The 25,823-nt window shown below is 38.4% G+C and overlaps 1 protein-coding gene across 2 annotated transcripts in view; it reads left to right on the forward strand.

The window, feature by feature from the left end:
- Positions 1-22,390: 22,390 nt before the first annotated feature.
- Positions 22,391-25,823, forward strand: part of LOC145686524 (venom protease-like) — a 70,048-nt gene continuing 66,615 nt past the window's right edge. For both annotated transcript variants that reach the window (XM_081759912.1, XM_081759913.1), the window contains exon 1: positions 22,391-22,545. In XM_081759912.1, the coding sequence (XP_081616038.1) occupies positions 22,494-22,545 (52 nt within the window). In that variant the 5' untranslated portion in view covers positions 22,391-22,493. The remainder of the gene's footprint in view (positions 22,546-25,823) is intronic.

Below are 25,823 nucleotides of genomic sequence, written 5' to 3' on the forward strand. Positions count from 1 at the left end.
ATCAGAAGTATTCGGAAGATTTTCTCGATGTTGTTTCTTTGCCTGATGGCGAGGCTGTTTAACAGAATCCGCATATAGTTGTTGATTATGTGGTGATCTGGATCTCGTGGAGACATTGGAAGCTGTAGAGGCAGTAGAACTGCCTGATTCCGTTCGCTGTCTGTTGCTCAAATCCTTCCGCTTGGTCACTTTCGCAGCCGAAGCAGTTGGAACGGCAAACACAGGAGGAAGGCCATGATGGCGTCCATCCACCGAGGATCCAGTGGCACCAGGAGGATCAGCCATAATGGAAAGCCGTGTGCCGAAATAATGATGCGTGATGTAGATGAGATGAGCAAAGGTGGGACAACCCGTTTGGATAGTTGTCCAGGTGGAGCAACTCCCCTGGCTCGATCTGTGGATCCGGCTGCCCTTGGCTAGATAAGTCTGACAGACGGTTCGTGAGAAAGAGACAGAAGGTGAAGCCCAGGATGAGGAGAAGGAAGGTATTTCCAAAAATCGTCACCATATAATTAGGGACGCTTCAGAGCACAGCTCTGGGAAAGTGCTAAGAGGGATTTTTTTTTTTTGCTAGCCCGCAGGCTAGCTACCCTGAAGAGGGCTACACCCTCTTGGAGGGAAGTGGTGCAAAGGAAACTATTTTGGATGCGGTAGGACTGGCGTTGGGCTATGGGATGTTCCTTTATTATTAAATACTGCAGTTGGAAGGTCATTATGGGCTTTGCGTCCATAATCATTATTGAGGAAGGTAATATATAACACATATATTAACATAATTAATTATAACTATAAATATCATATAAACACAAAAAAATATATATATATATATAATAACATTAAAGAATGCAGGATAGGTTGATTAGAAATTTTGTGGGGGCAAGGATGAAGATGAGGGATGGAATGAGGTGCAGATAACGTCACAACACATAGGAGATGTTAGCAAGGACAAATGCTGGTTATCTTCTGCCTAGGGGCGACGCTAGGCCAATGAAGACGGGGGGAAGCCCTGTTAGAGACGGAGGTTTATCACTGTGCTTGATGCGATGGATATATATGCGGAAGATGAGCATGCAATCGATGGTCCTGCAAGAGTTCTAAGTCGGGATGATTGGGCGGCAAGGTATAACAATACAATGTAAACAATAAATTTAGAGGGAGATGGTAATATCGAGGGCGTGCAGATGAAAGTGCAAGGTAGTGCATGGTGGCTAACAGGATTGGTTGTTGCTGCATATAGCGGACAGTGATGAACTTGAGGCGAAGCGATTCAAGATGATAAAGGAGTGTAGGAAAAGTAATGAGTGAATATAAGTGTCGAGTAGGGCTGGGAAGAGAAATGCGATGAGCAATGCGGAAGGCATGGCGTTCAAAAGTGGCAAGTTTGTAGTAGTAGGAGGCGGGAGCTGATATCCAAGCAGTGAAACCGTATGTAAGGACGGGGCGGAGAAAAGCTTTGTACGTGTTGAGGATAATTGTGGAACGGGGACCTCATGTAGTGCCAGTGAGACGTTTGAGAAGATTTAGACGGTTGTAAACTTTGGTTTTAATGTAGTTGAGATGAGGAAGCCAGGTGAGATGATGGTCATAAACAATACCTAGGTAAGTGACTGTTTTAGATGGACGGATCGGTGTATCTTGAACTGACAGAGAAAGAAGCGAAGGATTCCGGTGAGTCTTGGAACGTTTGCGTGGTGGTAGGAATATTATGGCCTGTGTCTTGGAAGCATTGATATTGAGGAGCCATTTGCTACACCAGTGCGAGAAACGATTTATTGATTCCTGTAAGATGATGTTGATATGGCTAATGGTGCGACCAAGGGCAAGGAAGGCTGTATCATCTGCATATTGAAAAGGATACACATCGTCCGGAAGAGAAGGGAAGTCGGAAACAAACAGTAGATATAGCAAAGGGGACAGAGCTGAGCCTTGAGGGACGCCAGAATTCAGAAAGACGGGATGTGATAGATGATTGTTGATATTAACATATGTGATACGGCAGGCCAAAAAGTGAAAAATAAAGCGTATGTAGGACATGGGCAATTTACATTTGATGAGTTTGAAAATGAGTGCAAGATGCCAGACTTTATCAAATGCTTTTTCTAGGTCGAATAGAACAAGGCAGGAGGGGCGGACTGAATTATAGTGATTGGTAATGAGGGTGGTTAGACGTTGAAGCTGATCGTTAATGGAATATGACGGGCGAAATCCAGCTTGAAAAGTTGGTATGAGATGGCGGGCACGGAGATATGGATGGAGTCTGTTGACAAGGATACGTTCAAGGATTTTGCTGAAAGTGGAAGTAAGTTGTATAGGTCGATATGAAGAGACGTCGCTGGGAGGTTTATTTGGTTTCGGAAACATGAGGGTTTTGGACATTTTCCATTCAGCAGGAAAGAAGCCAGTTCTAAGAATAAAGGTGTAAATAGAGGCAAGGAGAATAAGTAGAGATAGAGGACTTTCCTTAATATGGCGATATGTGATGGAATCGAACCCAGGAGCAGAGTTACGTTTATGTTGAACAACTGTTGTTATGTCAGTAACGGTGATGGGAGATGTGAGTTCATGTGGCGGCAAAAGATGATTATGATTTGGTTGGAAGATAGGATTTGCAGGGTTGACATTGTCGACTGGATGACCAAAGATGTGGGTATGAGAGGATGGTGTGAAAATGTCTTGCAGATAATCGGCAAAGGCGTTTGCTTTATCTTGATCAGAAGGTGCGTGGCTGTTGTTGATGATGATAGGGTATGAGGTTTTGCTGTACTTGCCACAGAGTGCGTTAAGACGTTTCCAATAACGTGAAGGATGTGCAGTTTCAGCAAGGTTATTGCAAGTTTTGATCCATTGACGGCGTTTGTATGCTTGGATGTAATTTTTGACTGAACGTTGCAGCTGACGGTGAAGACGAAGAGCTTCAGGATTTTGTGTTCTGACGTAATCTCGATAAGCTTGTCGGGAGCGTTTGACTTGAGCAAGGTAATTCGGAGGTAATTTAGGCTTATATGGTGTTGAACTAGTAGTAGGGATATACATTTCTGATGCATGGGTAATTTCTGAAGTCATAGTTGCAACATGGGCGTAGAGCTCCTCTGATGTAGTGGGAGGATGCAGATGTGCTATGGCAGTTGTAAGATAGGTGCGATAATGATCCCAGTCGGCTTTGTCAAAACGTGGCGATTGAATCGGCGGAGGGACTGCATGGGGTCGAGCAGTGCCCATACGATAGGAAAGCTTGAGTGGAGCATGATCACTACCAAGGAGGTCCAGAACTGTAAGGGTGATGTTAGCAGCAAGCGTGTTGGACGTGATAGCTACATCGGGGGTGGTATTTGATATTGGTCTAGTAGGAGCCGGAGGAATATGAAGAATGCCAGTGGTATGAGTGGTAATATGGTCGGAAAATTGTGTGCGTTCTCTAGGAGTGCGACTATGGTAGTTGATATCAGCGAGGATGATATAATGTTTATAATTATGAGAGATGTGACTGAAAAAAGCAAGAGGGATAGGATGGCCTGGTCGAACGTATATAGTGGCAAAGGTGATCATGATAGACTTGAAGTATAATGTAGAGATGAGATGTTCGGGGAGATGAGGAATGGGACAAATTTGTTGGCGATAAGGTATATGATTGCGAAAGCCGATGGCTACGCCGCCATTTGCCCTTAATGCTGGTACTGTGTTGTCCGCTAAGAGGGACCGAGCTCTAACCTATAACCTTAGCTTTCAAACCTTTGATTTACGGTTGTTTGTGATTTCACGTTTATAACAAAGACAAATATTTTTAAAAGAGTGTACTTTAAATAAATTGCCGAAAGATATATTTTTCAGAAAATTTTTATCCTTTTAAATTATTGTTCGAAGGCCTTTGCCTTTAATAAGCCTTCTCCGAAATAAATGCAAATGAAATGTGGTGCCATCTTTGGAGCTCTTTTAAAATACGCGTATATGTATGTGTCCTATTCTTTCGACAATGAGATCTCGGAAACTACAAGCTCTAGAAAGATGACGTTTTCACTGATCGATTGCAAATTTCATGTAGATTGTCCAGTTCTACTTGAATATTTAAAAAACATGGGCATTATTGTTTTATTTTTATTTTTTTCGCCCGACTTTTTGCTCATAATTGCCGACTTTAACTTTGTTTTTTCGCACTTGCTCATAATTGCCGACTTTTTCCTCATAATTGCCGACTTTTACTTTGCTTTTTTCGCACTTGCTCATAATTGCCGACTTTTTGCTCATAATTGCCGACTTTTACTTTATTTTTTCCCACTCACTCACACTTGCCCATCTTTACTTTACTTTTTCCCCATGTATAAATGGGTTAGTAAGGGGTAGAGACCTGCACGGGCCCGAAAAGTTTTGAAGATTTTCGGCCCGAGCCCGGCCCGGCCCGATAAGTATTTTAAAATTCTTGGCCCAAGCCCGGCCCGGGCCCGATAAATTTTAAAAGTTTTTGGCCCGACCCCGGCCCGATAATTTTTTTAAAAAATATTAGCTCGAGCCCCAATCTTTCTCAAAATTTAGTACTAAATTTGACCTAACCTCAGAAACATTTACTAAACTCTGGTTTACAACCTGACGCTTGCAACCTGGTACCATTGCCTCCTAGATCTTTGCCTGTCATCGAGAGAACAAAAACTCCACTCCCTGTAACAAAAATTGATTTTTAGCATAAAGTGAAGATGGCAATATTGTTTAGCGACAGGCAAAACATTCCCACCCCTTCTTGTTATATTTTGAGTTCAGTGAAGGTCAAGGTCAGAGCTCAATTTACCGCATAATGCCTGCAATCCTCTATAGTGAAAGTGGAGCAACATAAACTGTAAATAGCTATTGCATTCTTTGTAAAATTTTTCACGGACACACTTCTTCAACGTTTGGTTTTATTCCAATTATCGTTTAACGAGAGTCAATAATTATTAAAGAATTGCAATTGATCGGCCCCAGCCCGGCCCGACCTGAAGAGAAATCAGTGTCGGCCAGCCCAAGCCCGGCCTGGCCCAAAGAAATAACAGTGTCGGCCCGCGCAAGCCCGGCCCGGCCCAAAGAAATAACAGAGTCGGCCCGCCCAAGCCCGGCCCGCGGGCCGGGCCGGGCTTCGGGCCTCGGGCCAGGCCCGGCCCGTGCAGGTCTCTAGTAAGGAAACCACGTCCCCCTCTCCGGCCGCTTTTTACTGCCATTCGTTTGATCATTCCTCTCACGCGCACGTGTCTGACTCGTGTCTGACCCGCGCGTGTTTTGCGGGTAAGCGGTCTTACAGGAGATGGAAGAACCTCGCAGCAAGTGTGGGCGAGATCTTCAAAGAGAACCTACTTTACACAGGGGCGACCTTGTCCGTCAATTCCCTACCCCAGTCCGTACTGCCTGCGTGACACCAGATACCACAGTAGTCTTACTATCACCGAGAAGTACACGTGGCATACACCTCCAAATAATGTGTCCGTTCCCAGAAATAGTACATTTATCTCATTATAAGCAGGGGCTCCTCTGTATGACGGCAACTAAGCCATCCATCACCGACATGGTTTAGCTTCTCGCTCCCGTTAAACTTAAGCGTGGACGGACTTGTTTACATGACAGTTAACTGCGCCCTACATCACCGCCACAATTTACCGTATGCTTTCTTTTGTTGAACTTCATTAGCTTACACTTATGTGTTGATTTCGTTTTAAATTTGGTTGTTTTAGCTCACAGTTGTGAGCTTTCTATCGACTCAAATTTCCAGACGATGTGTGTATCTTCTCTTGAGAGTACAACAAAGCTCCTCATAAAAAAGAGTTACCAAACGCTAGCTGTAGATTTATATTTTTAACGCTGATTCTTCTTTTTCTCGTTTCTTTTGGTTCTTTGCTTATTTTTTTATTTCTGGTCTTATCACAACGTTTTCTTTTAATTTTTACCACATATTTTTAAGTATGACAATGGTTTATTTATTTTGAACTTCACAGCTCTGTATTTCAATTTGGAATTTTTACCTACCTCTTCATTCATTTGCTGTGTTCTTCCCTTAGAAGTATTTAATTTTATTAAATTATTTATTTATTTAATCTCGTTGAGAAAAATTCGTGTTCACAGAAAGAAATTCTTCTTTCACTACCGTGGTGGCACACGCCAACACCGCGTTTTATCGGATTTCTGCCGTTCCTTCGCATATACTTTGCTGTTGCTATAGTGTGCACGAAGTCCCATGAAATTTTAACCTATCTGCTACGATTATGCACCGGACCGGAGAGATGCAATAAACCTATATTTTCTTTCGGGAAGGGGGGGGAGTTGGGTTTGTGAGAAAAAACATGGATGAGTTTTTACGTATATTCCGTGTCACTCCGGTTAAATATTTTTTTTTTATTTCTATACATAGTGGTTTGCCATGGTTTGGGTTGAAATTTCACTCCTGTAGTTAGAACAGTTTTGTTAAAAACGTGACTTGCAATAACAGCAATTTCAAACGTGAGCGAAAAGTAAAAATATTGGAATTTGCTTTATTTCTGTATCAGCCACCTCGTGGCTAAGCCGTTAATATATGCGCTTCTGGTGTTAGGGATCCGAGTTTTTTTTTTTCGGCAAACAGCCTGGGTGGTTCGCCTCCCGTATTAAGCCAATTCAACTTTCTTGCACATATTTATTGTTATGATTATTATTATTATCTATCTATCTATCTATTAAAATGCTACAATAGCAATTAAAAGCGCCAGAGCTCCAACGTATAACTATGGCTTTCAAATCTTTCATTTACGGTTATGAGTGATTTCACGTTTAACAGAGACATTTTAAGTACGAGTACTTTAAATAAATAAGTTAACTTGATCTTTTACATAAAGTTTGTGATATAAAATTGTTTTTCAAAGCCTTTGTAATTTAATAAGCCTTCTCTAAAATCAATGCACATGAATTGTGCTTCTATAGGGTGCGGCACGTAAAGTGAACACATAAAATGAAATGTAATGTATTGAATATGATTAACTACAACACATAAATGAAATGTAATGTATTGAATATGACTACTCACCTTCACAGCAGGTGCTGAAAGTGTCCTCCGCCCACTTCAACACACATGTGAGCACGATTGAGGAGATTCATATATACCCTTGTCAGTTCTTGTGTTGTAATGCTATTGGTGACATCCTGGATCCTGGTCTTGAGTTCTTCAATTGTGTGTGGATTTGTTTCGTATACTCTTCCCTTTAACAGTCCCCATAAGTAAAAGTCACACGTGGACAAGTCTGGTGACCGAGGAGGCCACAAGCCTTTGCTGATTGTCCTCTCTGGTGCAAACATCTCATGCACAAGGGACAATGATGCAGCTGATGTGTGGCATGTTGCACCGTCCTGCTGAAAGTAACATAACTGACGCTCCTCTTCGGTCAAGTGTGTATAAAACTCCTCCAGGATTCCCATATACACGTCACTGTTCACTGTCGTCTCAAAGAATATGGGCCCAATAACGCGTGTGGCAGAAATGGCACACCAAACACCAATCTTCTCATCATGCAAGGGTACCTGGTGGATTGCGTGTGGATTTTCTGTCGACCAATACCGGTTGTTTTGGGAATTTACGTACCCAGACAGGTGGAAGCACGCCTCGTCACTCATGATGAGCATTAGTGGATCCAAGAAACCACTGGCAACATTGCTCAACAGCCATGAACAGAAATGCACTCTCTTCTGCAGGTCAGGCTCCTTCAGTTCTTGCACAACACTTATCCGGTACGGTTTTAACTTCAGTCCCCTTAAAACACGTCTGCAACTTCTCTCACTCGCATGAACCTGTTGACTCAATCTCCTGGTTCACTTTCGAGGACTTTTTGTCATTATCTCCTCCACCTGCATCTTTAATTCAGGTGTGCAGACAGATGGTCGTCTGTTCCTGGGAGCATTTTGAACCGATCCTGTACGCCGTCATTTTTCAATCAATTCCTGAATGGCGCTTTTCGCTGGCACAGAACGTCCTGGGAATTTCTCCCGAAACAAATTCTTTGTTTTCACAAAAGATCCAGTGAGAATGAACCCTTCAACAATGGCAACACGCTCGGTTATCGAACACGGCATTATCACACACTGACACTCACCCGGCTTAACACAACGAGGCCTTTTTCTCAACTGGTTTCGATAAGTTTCACTGGCTGCGGCTGCACGTGACAGCTGCAGGTCACGTAAGTCGACCCGACCTCGACACGCCATCTCTTGGTAGGAAGGTAGATTATTTAAGTGTTGCCAAAAAGACAATATACCAGAATATTGCGACAGGCCGGTTTTACCTGCCGCACCCTGTATCTTCCGAGTTCTTTTAAACTATATGTTGTGGAAATTTATATGTTTCTGGCCAATCCTTTCGACAATGAGATCTCGGAAACTACAGGCTCTAGAAAGATGACATTTTCATTGATCGATTGGAAATTTTGCGTAGATTGTCCACTTCTAATTGAATATTTTAAAAACATGGCCGTTATTTCTTTATTACATTTTTTAGGGTACGCATGGAAGCGTTGAAATAAAAAAAAACTAAAGCACCATATCCTACGCGTAATACATTCCAACACCACGCTGTTGTATATAGGGGTTGCATATGTCTCAGGCGTTTATTTCATTGCCAAATAATAATGAAAAAGGGACGATAACCATTTCTCCAGTTTAACCAGTAAAATCAATCTTTATTTTTGGAGTGATTTGCCCAATGAACACCATATATAACTGCGATTATAATTAATTGCGTCTGTAGACCATATATAACTGCTTATTACGTACTGCATGGAAAAAGAAAGAAAAAACTGGTCATACATGAATTAGAAACTCCAACCGGAAGTAGGCTCAACTCTTGCAAACGGTGCGAAATATTGAGGTCCCCTTTATGATACGCGTTGCCATTTTTTTAAAATCAAGACTTTATTCACTTGTGTCTGTAAAGGGACATGTACAGATGTGAGGAATGAGAAGGATATTTATGCTCATATGCGAATGATGCGCTGTGTAGAGAGCGCAGGTTCAGCTAGTAATATTTTAATAATAATAATGATAAAGGAAAAACAGAATTACAAAATCAATTACGTAAACAATACCTTCCAATTAAGAAAAAATGATTGTCACGACGCATGGCCGTAACTTGTAGGGGCAGGGGGCCATTGCCCCCCAGGGATGCTCCCCACCGTTCGATGGGGCCCATTTTAAAACAAAATTGTCTTACTCCATATACGATACGAGCATAAAATTATAAGTGAAGCATCAAGCAGATTCACTACATTACATAAACAGAACAGCACACAAAAGGTAAATAAAACAGAAATGAGTCGTGGGCCCATTTCAGTAAAAAATGTCTACTATTAGGCGCCATAGAAATAATATATATTCGTATATTATTATCAGATTTGTCAATATTGTCCCCTTCATTAATTTGTCGTGTATGGAACGGGCCCAGAAGCGTAACTAACGACCAAGCAGACCTTGCTGTGCGGGAGGGCCTACAGGCTCCGGGGGCTCATAAAGAGTAAGTGAAGGGTGGATAGAAGGGGCCCAAGAATTAGGAAAACGACTTTTTCTAGGGGCGCAAATATGCGTATTAATGCTTGCAACCTCCCCAGAAGAAGTTTAAGGTTAGGCGCTGCCACGACGTGATTCGAACCCGTGTCTCTGCCATACGAGTTTCATAATTTGCCAATCTACCACAAATTCCTCATACAAAGATAAAATAATAAACTAGTAGTTACGGAAGATAAGAATAGAATTTTCTTTTTCTACACGTGTTGATAGAATTCAAAGAATGCGAATATAATGTCTGCCGCAGGCACGTAGCCAACAGGTGGATCCGAGGATCCTGACCCCGCCCCGTATTTGAGACCAGAAATAAAAAAATAAGCAAAGAACCAAAAGAAACGAGAAAAAGAAGAATCAGCGTTAAAAATATAAATCTACAGCTAGCGTTTGGTAACTCTTTTTTATGAGGAGCATTGTGTGGGAGAAACAGGGAAGAAGTCAAGTTAAAAATGGATATTATTGCAACGGAGCATTCTGAATTTCATCTAGCTTCATTCTAATCTTATGGACTACAAATGACGATCAGATAGACTCTCAGGTGGAACTTAAGAAATAACAATAATTCCTAATAATATGAACCTAGCAACATAGATTTCAGGGACACTTGTTAAAAAAATTTTCAATTTCGAGGCAAAACTAATCCATTTCACGGCGGGATGTTTTACTGCCGAAAGAGATCTCGTTGCTATCCTTAACGGCATTAAGCGAAGACAAGAAAAAGAAGAAGAAAACACAAAAAGAACCGAGTTCGGAAGACCTCGGAAGACTTTATCTTTTTCTTTCAATTTTTTATACCCTTTTACTCGAGACTTCTTCATAGTTTGTTACTAAAATACTTACTAATCTATCCTTATTTTATTGTCCTAACAAACCAATATGGGTACATTGTCAGTAGAATAGTTTAGATTGATCGAACCTTTTGTGGGTAACCACAATATTTCATGTCACGCCCAACCCCATTACGAAATCCTGGCTAAACGAACCATAATATTTTACCAGTAAAATAGTTTAGAATGACCCAGCCCCTGGTGTGATAACCTCAATATTTCGTCACGGAACACCGGTATTACGAAATCCTGCCTACGTGCCTGTCTGCCGGTTTGCATTTTCGCGGATTCCAAGAATTTCAGATATCCTCTGATCTTATTGGCCGATACAGATAAGACATCATGAGTCATGACCTATATATAGCAGAAATTAAGGCCAACCACTGTCGGCTCTCGTGGCCGAGCGTAGTAGGGCAACATTTTAGTAATAAAAAAAAGTTTTTGGCATGGGTTTAAACCCTGCTCAAGGATTTATAAAATTTTCATAACACTTTTTTCATGAAAATAGGATTGAAAATAATATTCAAAAAAGTAATTTACCGATTATTTTTTAAAATTTTCATAACACTTTTTAAGCTTGCTTGCTTTCATAAGCTTGCAGTTTTACTATACCGATCCATGGTAAAAGTACTACTACTACTACTACTACTACTACTAATAATAATAATAATAATAATAGCAACAGTAGTAGTAGTAGTAGTAGGAACGGGTTAGAAGCCCCGCAGGGGTTGGGTATTTTCGGTTCTCTTGCTAAAATTTTTCTGTACATTTTACATGACCAACTTCAAACAGCTAGCTAGCGTAGCGCGCGAATACTGAAACTCTTGGGATCGGCGTAAATGCTGCCGGTTTCTCTTCTTTGGAAATTAGAAGTTACGATGAGAAAGAATAGTAGTAATGTAAATCGGGAGCAGTTAAAAACGATGAGATAGCCTCAACTTGAAGTACGTTTCGTTATATTTTCCTCATTGACGAAGATCTATATAACTTGTTTTTGAGTTAAAGAAGGAAATCTCAAGTAAGTCATTGTGACACTCATAGAGAACGTCTTCTTATACGAGTATTAGTATTTTGTATGGTCTTACATGCGACGATTTTAACTAGTTAAAAGTTTAAATAAAAGATGAAGTGATGGAGTAGGTAAGTGGTTAGCGTATTGAACTTCTGTTCAGCCGACCCGCGTCGAATCCCGACCAGGTTGAACCGTTTTCAAATGTTTCAATTTCAATACATACTCAGTGTGACAAGAAAGATCTTCTCTCCTCCAGAGAGAAAAAGATGTTGGAATGAGGAGAATTGGAGAAGGTCTCTCAATGGAGGCAATCATTTACAAACTTATTCATAATGGGCTGGAACTTTTTAATTAATAGATATAGTGTATTTATTGAATGAGAAGCTATTTCTTTTAATAGAAATAAAATTATTATAACTCTTTCCAGCAGTTGTTCTAGATTTGATATTTTCAGCTACTTTCAAGCATTTCCTGATAAATGCGTGGTCATTACTTTTATTTCTCTAAACATACAGTATATAAAGAAATAATACATTACATACATAGCAATATTGAGATTAATATATGGTGTTCTTTGGAAAACACGATCCGAACCATAGAGATTCATTTTAGAATTGAGAACTGTTTCGTTAGTCACCTACTTTACAATGTTTCCTGGATCAGGTCTACCAACTGTTGTCAGTACCGAGAAAAGTTACGTGTAAGTTGGGTTGCATCTGTCTAGGCGTTCTTACAACTGCAAATGACCTGAACACCAAATTATAGAATTAGAGCACTTAGGGGGGGGGGATATACTTTTGTAAGTAGCTGTACTAACATCTGTATGTTGTGTTGTGGCGTTACGAGCACCTCACTCGTCATCTTTTATCCATTTTTGCATTTTCTAAGTTACTTATTAGCTTCTGAGTTTTTCTGCACCTCTTGTTATCTTTTGTATGTGCACCTTTCATTACTGGTTTGTTATTATTGATATATTATTAATGTTATTGTTCTTTAATATCCTTATTATTTTGATTTTTGTTAGTGTATAATAACAATGATTCTTTCACAGCTCCTTGACCAGCTATGTGCTTAATAAAGAATAATTGATGCTCCCACAACACTGGCCAAGAGAGAGGGCGAAACCCTCTAGTGGCCGTGTCTTTGCTCCCACTGCTTTCATGTTCTCCAGCAACCAACAAATCTTCTACAACAATTGATGTCCATCACCTTCCAACTCAATAAATAAAGTACTGTTACTACTCACCACCACTCAAAAAAAAAAAAAAAAAAAAAAAAAAAGAAAAGAAAAGAAAAGAAAAAAAAAGAAAACCGCTTTTGTCATAACATTTCCTACATTGCTTTATTGCGGCGATTGGGGGGGGGCAAGAGGGGGCAGTTGCCCCCCCCCGCACGTTTTTGAAATGCACTAATTTATATAATTTCATTTGAAAATGTAAACAGGGTGTCCATACAATTTGGAGAAAAGATCTCTGACTTTTCCCTGACTTTCCATGACGAAAGTTCCAGATTTCCCTGTCCCCTGAATAACAAAAATATAGAAAAAAGAAAGAAACCCCAGCCTCCACTCTCCCCATAGTTGACCTTGTTCTCTTCCGCTTCTGTTTCTTTTTTCAATTTTCTTTCTAAAGCAATGTAAAGGACCCCGCACTTTTCTTATGGAAAGTGGCTTTCGGCTAATGTTTTTGAAACTTCGCTGGTTGATAGTTCTTAACATGTGGATCAAAAGTCTCAATGGGCACAAAGACCGAAATCCACTCCTTCCCCCAAAAAAACCGCCTCCAAGTAGCTGGGGGGATTGAACTGATTTCAGCATAAAAAACAATTTGTTGTTTTAATCAACTCAACAAGGACCCCAAACAACCACATGTTAGATTATCAAACTACCCCACTTGACACCGCCCTTTTCCCCCCACATATCCCCCCCCGCGAATTACCTTACGGATGTTCCATATTACTGTAGTTGCGCGTACGTGTTGAAATACCTACAGTTTTGGTCTCACCGACGATATAATGGGTTTCACGTATCGCTGATTACGAATCTGAGGTGAGAGTTCTAGAATTCAAGATGGAGGATCAATATGGCGGATCAAAAACACGAAACTCCTGAATGTAGCCACAAATAGCTGTTTACTAGGGTATTTTGGGTCGTTGGTTACGAATCTGATGTCAAAATTCTTGAATTCAAGATTGCAGATCCAATATGGTGGATAAAAACGTCGAAGCCACAAATCGTAGTAGACTAGTGTGTTTTTAGATCGCTGTTTAAGTACGCAACATTCCTTGATACTTCAGCCACCATGTAGAATTATTCTGCACCCTTGCCCTTTACCAAACCCACCACAGATATTTTAATGGTGAACGGTGTTAAAATAATTCATCAATTATCTGTTCATTATTTTCATCATTTCGGTTTGCAGCATCTAATGTGGTACTTAGCAATGAGTCATCGGGATATCTAATATTCTGTAAATGTCGTGCATGGCCTAAATACCACAAGACACTTGCAACGTGCGCACATGTACCTAATGTACGAGCACCGCTTTGACATGTACAGTAGTAACCTTGAATAACATTTTGATCATAATCCTGGTCATTGTGTTAGTAGACAGAGGATACCGCGATGCAATTCCTTTACTGAAATATTTAGGAATTGATCATAGAATGCCCGCACTTCTACTACCACGTGAAAGACAACTATCAACAGAAGATGCGAATACTTCTCGACTAGTTACTAAAAATCGATGGATAGTCGAGGCAAGAAACGGGCATCTAAGATCTGTTTTTAAGTTTCTAGCACAAACATTGAATCTGCAACATGCAAAGAAACTGAATAGTTTCTATCGCATAGCTGGAGCTATTTTGAACAGATACCATCCCGTTATTTTCATGCAAGATGCAACCATTGAACTAGCTAGAGAAATGAGAAATAGGTCAATCATGCCGAACGTTGTTAAAGCAAGAGTGGAGGTAGATAATCTTATTAGAAGTAACGGTCAATGGGTACCGCTGAATGATCAAAGCCTAATTGATTTCTCTGTACTTAAATTACTTACGAGATTTGACTGTAGACACATATCAAGTAGATCTCTCATCCTCTTACGTCCAAGATAAACTAATACGAGATAAGGATGAGCAATTCCAGCTTGACGAAAACGTAACTGAACCGGGATTCCTGCGCATACGCCTCTACTCAAGGTTCCGCAATGCAACTAAGCATCAAGTTTTCATAGCATATGTAGCCAATGATGAAGATGACCAGGATTATGATCAAAATGTTATTCAAGGTTACTACTGTATATGTCAAAGCGGTGCTCGTACATTAGGTACATGTGCGCACGTTGCAAGTGTCTTGTGGTATTTAGGCCATGCACGACATTTACAGAATATTAGATATCCCGATGACTCATTGCTAAGTACTACATTAGATGCTGCAAACCGAAATGATGAAAATAATGAACAGATAATTGATGAATTATTTTAACACCGTTCACCATTAAAATATCTGTGGTGGGTTTGGTAAAGGGCAAGGGTGCAGAATAATTCTACATGGTGGCTGAAGTATCAAGGAATGTTGCGTACTTAAACAGCGATCTAAAAACACACTAGTCTACTACGATTTGTGGCTTCGACGTTTTTATCCACCATATTGGATCTGCAATCTTGAATTCAAGAATTTTGACATCAGATTCGTAACCAACGACCCAAAATACCCTAGTAAACAGCTATTTGTGGCTACATTCAGGAGTTTCGTGTTTTTGATCCGCCATATTGATCCTCCATCTTGAATTCTAGAACTCTCACCTCAGATTCGTAATCAGCGATACGTGAAACCCATTATATCGTCGGTGAGACCAAAACTGTAGGTATTTCAACACATACGCGCAACTATAAAGTACAGTAATATGGAACATCCGTAAGGTAATTCGCGGGGGGGGATATGTGGGGGGAAAGGGCGGTGTCAAGTGGGGTAGTTTGATAGTCTAACATGTGGTTGTTTGGGGTCCTTGTTGAGTTGATTAAAACAACAAATTGTTTTTTATGCTGAAATCAGTTTAATCCCCCCCAGCTACTTGGAGGCGGTTTTTTTGGGGGGGAAGGAGTGGATTTCGGTCTTTGTGCCCATTGAGACTTTTGATCCACATGTTAAGAACTATCAACCAGCGAAGTTTCAACAACATTAGCCGAAAGCCACTTTCCATAAGAAAAGTGCGGGGTCCTTTATAAACATGTGCATTAGGCCGATATTGATTAGGCCTACATATTACACAAAATGTAAAGTTACAAACGAAAGTGTGCAGTATACAGAGTATTTAAGATATGAAAAGAATTACAGATTATAATACCAATTACACAACATTATAATATTGCCTATAGTAATAAACAGTTCATACTGATTTTACTGATTATTTTAAAAAAAACACCCACCCACACACATTATGTAACACATACTTTTGCTGGTGCAGTTGTTAAATACAACCCATTTAAATTTGTTTTCATCCTTTCTCGCATAGTTTTCTTCTCATTGATCTGAATATCCTTGTCTTCGCAGTTTAATTTTCTTCTTTTCTTCCTCCAGCTCCTTTAGTTGTTGCTGAATCTTCCGTTTCTCTCTCCTCTTCTCGTCCCCAGCATTTATTTCTCTTTTCTTTTCCAAATACACCTGATATTGTCTCATTGAACTTCTCACTGAATTTATCATACCTCTTGTAATTATTAATCCCGATGATCCACCTATTCTCATCACAGAATCATATATGATCCGTTGAGCCACCAGAGATTCTTCTTGTAAGTTGTCAACAATGAGAATTTTATTTATTGTCAAAAATTGCGTTTCCGTGAAAGAAGATAAAACACAATTTCATAACTGACCGTAAGTCAACGAAGTTCTTCCCATTTCCTAAGACTAAGTAAACAACTCATCAAGTCCAATACCATCTCTATCATTGGCTATGAATTCATTCGAGTGTTCCTTAAATTCTTCACTGTGAGCTTTTACTGTGAGCTGGAGATACTATTTCTTCGCGTTATCAGCCACTTGTCCAGATATCCTCTTGGCACCATTCAATTCTTCTAGAACAGCGTCTACCCTTTTGAGCAAATAGGCCAGGATGCAGTTAGATGTGTTTTTTTTCCGCAGAAAATTAGTTTCAACAACTATATCAGACAGCACAGACTCTCTCAATATCATCATTGAGAACACCACATTTTGCATCCAGTAACAGTAAAGAAATCAACCCGATTTTATAAATTGAACAATGGACCTAAATCGATTTTTCCCTGACTTTCCCTGACCAATCTGCTATTTCCCTGACTTCACCTGATACATTTTTACTTCCCTGACCTTTCCCTGACTTTCATTTATTTTCCAGAATGTGGACACCCTTAATTTCATTTTCTAAGAGTAAAAACATTATTTTAATGGCATGTGTGGAATTAAAAGTATAGGTTGTTAATTAATTCCCATTTCAATATAACTTTTGCAAAACAAGCGTCATTATTCATTACTATGATTAATATTATCCCTTCTTTTTATTTGTTCTGCAAATTTGTTATTAAATAATCTGATCACACGATTTTCCAGACAGAATTTTAAGATGTTCATGAGCAAGAACTCAAATCTCTTCTTACACTTTCGTTGTTTAAGATTATAAAGGGTACTACCTACCTGTATTGCTCTTATGAATTTACTAAATAAAATAGAAATACTATATACGACGTTTTAAGTGAAAAAAGATAGTATCCTATTAGTTATTACAACCTTTCATCAAACAGTGTTAGAACAACCAGAAAATCTAACATTAATATGTAATTGTTCAGATCATATCTTGTCCCCCCCACTTCTAAGGTCCAACCGCCGCCACTGTTTCGTCCCAAGGCAAAATCCGTAGTATTTCGTCCCGGTGTTGTACAGTTTCGTCCCAATGCAAATCCGTAGCAATTGGTCTCGAGCTATTTTTATTGATTAGTGAAAAAGCTAGTAACTAAGGTTTTGTCCCAGCGACCCACAGGTGATGAGACTCATATATCAAGCAATCAGTAGTTCCTAAAACTTAAAACTAGGTGGCAGCACAGCCAGATAGGCCTACTAGGCACTCCGAACACTTGCTAACATTTTTTATATCAGCGTTCTCTGAAATGGAGTTTTCTGAAACTAATAAAAGTAAACCCAGTTTGATATTTAATCCGCAATTATCAGTTGACATGTGGAACTGCTACCAAAGACGACACCGAACAAATAACGCTGTAGAAAGTTGGAACCATCACATAAACTCAGTTGTGGGTAAACCACATTCCCGAGTGAAAAATTTGGTTGTATTTTTGAAGAAAGAAGCAGAATGTTCAGATGCGAAGATTATGAGGAGGGAGTTGAATTTAGAAGGGGTGAAAAAAAAGGAAAAGTATGTTTCGATGGACGACAGAATTGTAAGAGTAACTGAGTCACTGGAAAAGTCAGGAGACATCGAGAAGTTTTTAAGAATTGTCTCTTACATTATCCACGTGGATTAAAGAGAAAGGAAAACCATTAGGACTGATATATGAAAATATTGGACGAAGTTATTAATAGTGAAGAATACTTGAATATCATGTAGTAAGTGGCAAAGTGCTGGCTGCAATTTTATTTTTGGGACTAGTCATTAAGTTTTAAAGCCGAGTGCGGTAATTCCGTGGATTTTTTACTTTTTAAAATACTTAAAAAAGTAATCCATGAATTAACCGCGTGGGTCCAGGGTCCATGGCGACCGTAGGTTACTTACTACCCCGTTTCGTATATGCCGAGTGCGAAGATTTTTACGGCAGGCCTCCTCTATCAGAAAGATGCCAATAAAAGGGGGCAACCAGTCCTGGCTGATGCTAACAATGGACCTTATGGCATTGTAAACATAATCAATGTGTGTGTGTGTGTGTGTGTGTGTGTGTGTGTGTGTGTGTGTGTGTGTGTGTGTGTGTGTGTGTGTGTGTGTGTGTGTGTGTGTGTGTGTGTGTGTGTGTGTGTGTGTGTAACTACTGAACGAAACACTACTCGATCAGGTGGCGGGCCGAAACCTAAGCTTCGTGTTTGTGGAATTGCGACGAAACGCTACTGAAACGAAATGCTGCTTGGGGCGAAACGAACGACACGTGGTGAAATTGGGACGAAGCGCTACTGGGACGAAACGACATGACACGATTTCCTGTTGTTGAAGTATAATATTAAAGAGCAAATTTCATTTTGTAAATCGAAAATTGTCATGTAAGCTTGAATATAGCTTAATTTTGTTAATCTGTTTGGGTAATTTTAAAGAAGTGACAGTTACTGGTAAGTACAATAAAATGATCCATACCGATTTCAGTTTCTTATTTTTAGCACATTAAGCTTATTAGTGAATGTACTAAGGATATGTAAAATACAGGTGCTAATGCATTTTTGTTCATGGTGGTACATTTCCTTCCCATGGATGGGTCCGAACAGAGATACTTGATACTTAGATATATATCATAAGAAATTTAGAGGGGTGCCGGTAATTTTATTTGCCAGAGTTGGCAGCCCTAGGCAATAATTATACCCGTCGTTTATGTGATGTCGACAGTGGCGGATCCAGGAAGGGGGCGTTCGGGGCGATTGTCCCCCCAAAAGAGGAAAGTTTTTTTATTTTATATATAAATTAAACCCATCCCAGAGTTTGGAGCTCTTAAAAGTAGCTCTAAGTAGCAGTATTACAACCCACCGCTCCCCAGAAGTCCGTCCTGGATCCGCCCTTGGATGTCGAAACCTGAACTGGCATGGATGTATCTATCACATATAGCTAAACGCCGTGACAAACATCTTGGCATTTGAAGGCGGCGTTCCAAGTTCCCTTTAAATGTTGCTTGCAAATGAGAATCCAGCGGTATTGCCACGTTTATTTTGTACACATCCACGTCTATCCTCTGCCATCTGATCGCGCTGTAATTCATCTGCTGAGTCATAGCCACACCCCTTAGCACTCGGCAACATCGCGTCAGAGCTTGCGTTTTATTCGTTTAGCTGAAATGCCAAGATGTTTGTCGCCAGCTTTAGTTCTCTAGAATATTATTCAACGACCTCTGTATGAACTTGTATATTGCTTGCTCTTGCTATTACGTTGTAATAAGATTTCTGTTTTATGATAAACGATGAAAAAGTACAACAAATTACTTAAAAAAGTGGAATAATGCCGCCACCTCTGGTGCGTGAGGTTCCTCAGTTTATCTCAGTTCTTCCAAGTAAACTTTGTAGTGGACAAACAATGTATGCGAAGGTTTTCCAAGAATTATCCCACCGTCTTCATTAGCCTCGGTTCTATCCATAGGACGTCAAAACTATAATAATAATAATAATAATAATAATAATAATAATAATAATAATAATAATAATAATAATAATAATAATAATAATAATAATAATAATAATAATAGTAATAATAATAATAATAAATATAATAATAATAATAAATATAATAATACTAATACTAATAATAATAATATTAATAATAATAATAATAATAATAATAATAATAATAATAATAATAATAATAATAATAATAATAATACGGTAATAATCAGGGCCGTCGCGCTGGCGGGGCGATCGGGGCGATTGCTCCGGGCGCCGGGACGACAAATCAACAAAATTCAAGGAATTCATATTATGTTGGTAAATGATTTTTTTAAAATTAATGTTAATTCAGATATTTTAATAATGATAAGGCCACGGCTAAGTAAAATTTATTTATTTCTCAAGAACAACACAATAGGCTTAATGCCCAGTTATAGTGTCGTGTACTTACTTATCTAACATACACTATTATACATACACTATTATACATACATAAATATACGTCGTTTAATTATGCAGAAGTTATGGCCTGACAATTGTCTTGAATTTGTTTTTGGAAATACTAAATACATTTACTACATGAAATTTAATCATTTCGTTGTATAAAGCACACATTCTCCAGAGAGGAAACTTATGTACTATGTTAGTTCTTGTTTTTCTACAATAGTTTGTCCCAGTGTTTGCTATTCTAAGTTCATTCAACGTACCTTCTGATCCTGATGTAAACATTGCAGAATTGTATTACTCCGCCAGTCATCAGATGATTGGCTATGTCAGCGCTTCTTTCGAGAAGCACGTGCTTGTACCCTGTCGATGTTTTACTTATTCCCCGCATGTGACCATATTGTTAACTGTGATTCGCGCTAAAGTTGGGCCAAAACCACTTTCAATGCATGTGTATTCTCTTTTATTGCATTAATTCAATTTACTTCTTAGATAAAGTGTTGTTTCTCTTGTCTAATTCTAAGGAATTCTGGTAATGAGCCTTATAAGCAAGGACTATTTTCTTCTGCCGCATGGGTGTTCTAAGGCTCTCTAACCAATAAAATCAAACAATCACCACGTGTATTTGTTTACATGAGGTTCTGAACGTTCCTTGAATAAACTTTAGTCTTATATATTGGAACACGTAATAATACTTCTGAATCTAATTCTGGACAGTCAATTTTACAGTAATAATTTATGTAAGAACAACAGATCAAACATCCATCTATTTTTTTTTAATGTTTGAAAACTAAAAATCGTTACTAAGTATTCATAGGGGACACACTTTGGGTAGAAACTGATTTTCTTGTATGCATTTTTAAAAATTTAAACTGTATATTTTCTATTGCATCAGAGTATTTAGTGACAGTTTGTGTCCAAACAGTAAAACAGTATTCTAATTTTGACCTCACATACGAAAAATATAACCTTATAAAGGTTGATTCTTTGTAGAAATCCTGTCCTATTATAAATTAAACCTACGTTCCCATATGCACTACTCATTATTTCGTCAACGTGTTGAGCAAAGGTTAATTTGTTACCAAATATAACTGTAAGATCTTTGATAGTATTTGTAGTAGACAAGGAAGTGTCACTTATAGTATAGATAAAGTTGAATGGATTTTCTTTCCATGTGAAAGATGCATATGTACATTAGGATACATTCAGGACTAATTTATTGTTATCACACTATATTTGACCTCTCTGTAGATCCTGTTGAAGTTTCACGCAGTCATCAATTGAACTTACTTTGGAGTATAATTTGAGATCGTCGGCAAAAAGAAGTTTTAATACACAGAGAAATATCATTAATAACAAGAAGAAAAACAGGGGACCTAGATTAGATTCTTGAGGGACTCCGAATAGAGTACTGAACTTGAAAATTACAGGTAATGTAAAACATTGTCTAGGATTACTCAACTGGAACTCTCATCAGCCCTCTGTGAAAAGAGTTTTACATATATTCTATGCTATTACTGTATTGATGTGTACCAAGTTCAAAATAAACAAGAATAGCACTTAATTTCAATAATTCAAAATCATATTTTCATTAACTTTTATGTTTTAACTCCAAAAGTCATTCACTTTTTTTTTTTTTAAATGAAATAGTACCAACTTCTTTTAGGAGTATAGAATAAACTCTGGTTGTTTTTCATAACATACTCAGGGGTGCTTGGAAATTCTAGCCCCGGGCGCAGGGGCGTAAATAAGGGCCCCGCAGACCCCGCATTGCGGTGGGGCCTCAATCCATCAGGGGCCCCCAAATCGTGAAGTTAGACGTGGAGAAGGGGCTCCACTATACGCTGTCTGCGGGGAGGCCCCCAAACCTATAGTTACACCACTGCCGGGCGCTTACAAACCACACGACGGCCCAGGTAATAACAATAATTCCCTTTCGACGTTCTGGTTAGGAGACTCTTGAGCAGGGATTCCCTCAGATGCTTGCTGTGACATTGTGAATAGTCGCAGAGGCAAGATGCATCCTTCGCCATAGGTCATTGCATGCAAATATTTCTTTTAAAGAAGTCATAAAAAGAAGTTTGTATCTGTCTGGATGAGAAGAGAAGAAGCTACTCAATAAGATAATAGACAATCCATCGCACAGGCTGTAGTTGCTACAACCACTTTTTTGCCGTTTGTCCTTCTACTGACAATGACTGGAAGTGCTTCCCCCCTTTCTTCTTTGAAAGACGTCACGACCTATGAACAGCTAGAAAACAGCTACACGCGAATACTTCTTAACCAGGAAAACTTGCTGAATATTTACAAGGAAGGTTGTGATACAGTGCTGTCTTTTTACATTATGCACAAATATTTTTGTGTTATCATATTCCAGATTCTAAACTATGTTAACGGTATGTATTTATTTTGTATGTTTAAAAGTGACTGACTTGTTATTGTTGACAAGATTCATTACGTAAATAGCTAATCTTCGAAATTCAAGTTTAAATATTCTGTACAATACGGTGCAGGTTAGGAGACTATTTCTAAAAAAGAAGAATAGATAGAGCGGTCAAATTTGTTTAATTTTTTTAAAAAAATCTTATTCATGAAGAATACCATGAATGGTTCTCAACCTTTTTTGACTGATGACAGATTTTACTGAACATCTAGAACAGGGATGCAAATAACCACTCGCCCACTCGCACGGGGCGAGTAGTCCATCGGTGCGGGCGAGTATTTAGTATACATCGAAGGTGAATAAATGATTTCTATTGTGGGATGTGGGCTGGTAGCTCTTATCTTGGGCTAGTAAAATTTTGTTGTTTATTTGCATCTCTGGTCTAGTACATCGCGAAACACTTGTTTGATATTATTATTATTATTATTATTATTATTATTATTATTATTATTATTATTATTATTATTATTATTATTATTATTATTATATAATAATAATAATAATAATAATAATATCTATTATAATAATGAAGCAAATTAGTTTTTATAATGACTCTATATAACACTGAACATTATTGCTATCACTGGAGGTGTTGACTGGTACGGTTTTAAGTAATTATTATTAAATACTTCATGATTTTAAAATTCTAAAATTTCGCGAAACACGTGTGTCGCGACACATCAGTTGAGAACCACTGAGTTGAATCGTTGTTGGAAGAAGTATGATAATGTTAATTTAAAATGAATTCTTAGACATTGGTCTAACAATTTATTTTGTTTTGGTTTTAGGACATTAGAGTGAAAATTGAGAAAACATACGTTTGCGAATAATTCTAACTTACCGTCCTCGCTGGTCTATAGTGGCTAGCTCGATCCTTTGATGCGCCCCCTTCCAGGTTCAATTCTCGATAGGGGAGAGCACTGAATGTTTTATAATAGTTTGGATTCCAACTTAAACTGTTGGTCTACGTGTTGCATAGCCTCGGTGCTGAAATGAAACGCTAAACTTCATCAAACAAAGGAATCTCATTGTTATATTGAATACAAAATGGCACCGAACAGATTATGTAACCTGTTTACCTGTGATGAAACGTTCATTCACACGGTTACGAAAGTCACCAGTAGACAAGACATTAATGCCAATTTTTCACTTCCTTTAAAAAAGTTTTCTGATACCTACATATTGCTGAGCTTCTTTGTGGTTATATGGTTAGTATTAGGGATGGTCAATTCCTGAATTTTTACTAATCGAAAAAAAATCGAAAAAAATTCGATTTCAGAATAATTCTGGAATTTAGAAAAATTCTGGATTTGGGAAAAATTCCAGAATTCAGAAAAATTCCGAAATTTAGAAAATCCTGATTTCGGAAAAATTCTGGGATTCGGAAAACTCCGGAACTTAGAAAATTTCGGATTTTTCCGAATTCCAGAATTTTTCCAAAATCCGGAAAGTGAAATTTCTGATTCGGAAAATAAATTTTCCGAAATCCGGATTCTGGAAAATTTTGGCCATCCCTAGTTAGTATACACACTTTCAGTACGGGAGGCTCGATTTCAATTCTTAGTAGGAACTTATGTCGTTTGGAACAAATCTTACATTGCAGATTCATTTCTAATGTGTGTATGCTGACTGTATTGATCACTGTTATTGTTCTATGATTCACTTTAGCGGGTGGCTGAAGTGGTGGATCTACCCCGGGCTGTGGCCAAGGTCCCCCAATTTTTTAAGTGACGAAAATAATTTAAGCTATTATTTATATATTTTTAAAATTTCTAGTAAACTAATGACATACCTATCATAGTTGGATTTTGGCTGCCCCAGTTTTTACTTTCTAGATCCGTCACTTCTGCTGAACAGATAAGTCGACTGCCAGTGATTTCTGAAGTGAAAAGTAGTCCGCAAACCTTAAAAGGTTGGCCACCTTAAGAGGTATTTATCATAGTTCTATGTTTTTCTTCTAATTGAGACAAGGACAGTCTTAATCTTTGCTGGGGCCTAGGGTGAAAGACCCCCGCGGAGCCGTCCATGATACAATATCAAAAGTAAAATTATCGATGTTAAAATATCGCTTGTCAAAATACCGATAAGGAAATATAGAATTATTCTAGATTTCAACAGTTCCTTTGCTTACAAATCGTAATATTAGTGAAAACTGCTCAACATAATTACGTGTACAAAATAAAATTAAGAATAATTGAGTATTACTTTTTTTTAAAACTTTTGTTAAATTCGTGCTTTTCCTTGTCATGAGTTTTATAAATCTATTTAAAATATTTTTTCTGAGATAATGATCAGTGCTTTTCTAGCTTGTATTTGTTGTAAAGTTACATCAAATCTAGCAATTTATTTGTCAAAATAATAATAATAATAATTACTAAAATTGACATTCAAATTTTCTCTGTATGTCTCCTGAGTTCTAAATTGTGTAAAACTAGGAAATGAACAATGACAAATAGCCTCTCTTAACACACTTAACGTGTACTAGATGGAGGGAATATAATGGGAATAATTTTATTCATGATGCATATATTGATATCCTGCAGATGGGCTACTTGTAGAACTGTAATCGATTTGACTACCCGGGATTTTCTGAGTTCAGAATTTTGTTGAATAACGCATAATATGTTGTCCATATATATAAAATCAAGAGTAGTAGTACTCTGAAGTGCAGGATTTCGAGCGGTGGCCCGCTTTCAGAATTAAGGAATTTTTCTGTTTTATATGTCCAGGAATCTCTTTCTCACACAGTAGTGGATTCATGGATTCTTGTGGGCCCACGTCGGTATTCTACCTTTTGCAAAAAAATAGAAGCAAGGAAACTCAGGATCATACTCTGATCATACATTGACGATAAAACCTTGGAGCTAAAAAGTAACATGGCTGAAGAGAAGGAGTGACATTTGGATGCTCTCCCCTTTCGGAACGAAGTTCATTACGAAGAATTCTTACTACGTTGGTTAATCCAATGAAAAGAACATCCGATCATGACACCAGTAAAAAAGTGTCCACGCTTGGATAAATTCCTAATTGCGCTCTCTATACTAATTTCAGAATGATGAATCTAATAGTATTTCTAAACACATCCGTCCATGGGGTTTCACGAGAAAAATGACCTCAAAGTTGGGATATACATCTTTGCTTTATTGATTTAAAAGAAGAAATTCATTGAATATGCCTTATTGTAAATCATGTACATACTTAATATACATGATGGCCCTAATGATTTATATG

This window comes from Thermobia domestica, chromosome 5, assembly GCF_964235325.1.
Source record: "Thermobia domestica chromosome 5, izTheDome1.hap1.1, whole genome shotgun sequence".
Taxonomy (NCBI): domain Eukaryota; kingdom Metazoa; phylum Arthropoda; class Insecta; order Zygentoma; family Lepismatidae; genus Thermobia; species Thermobia domestica.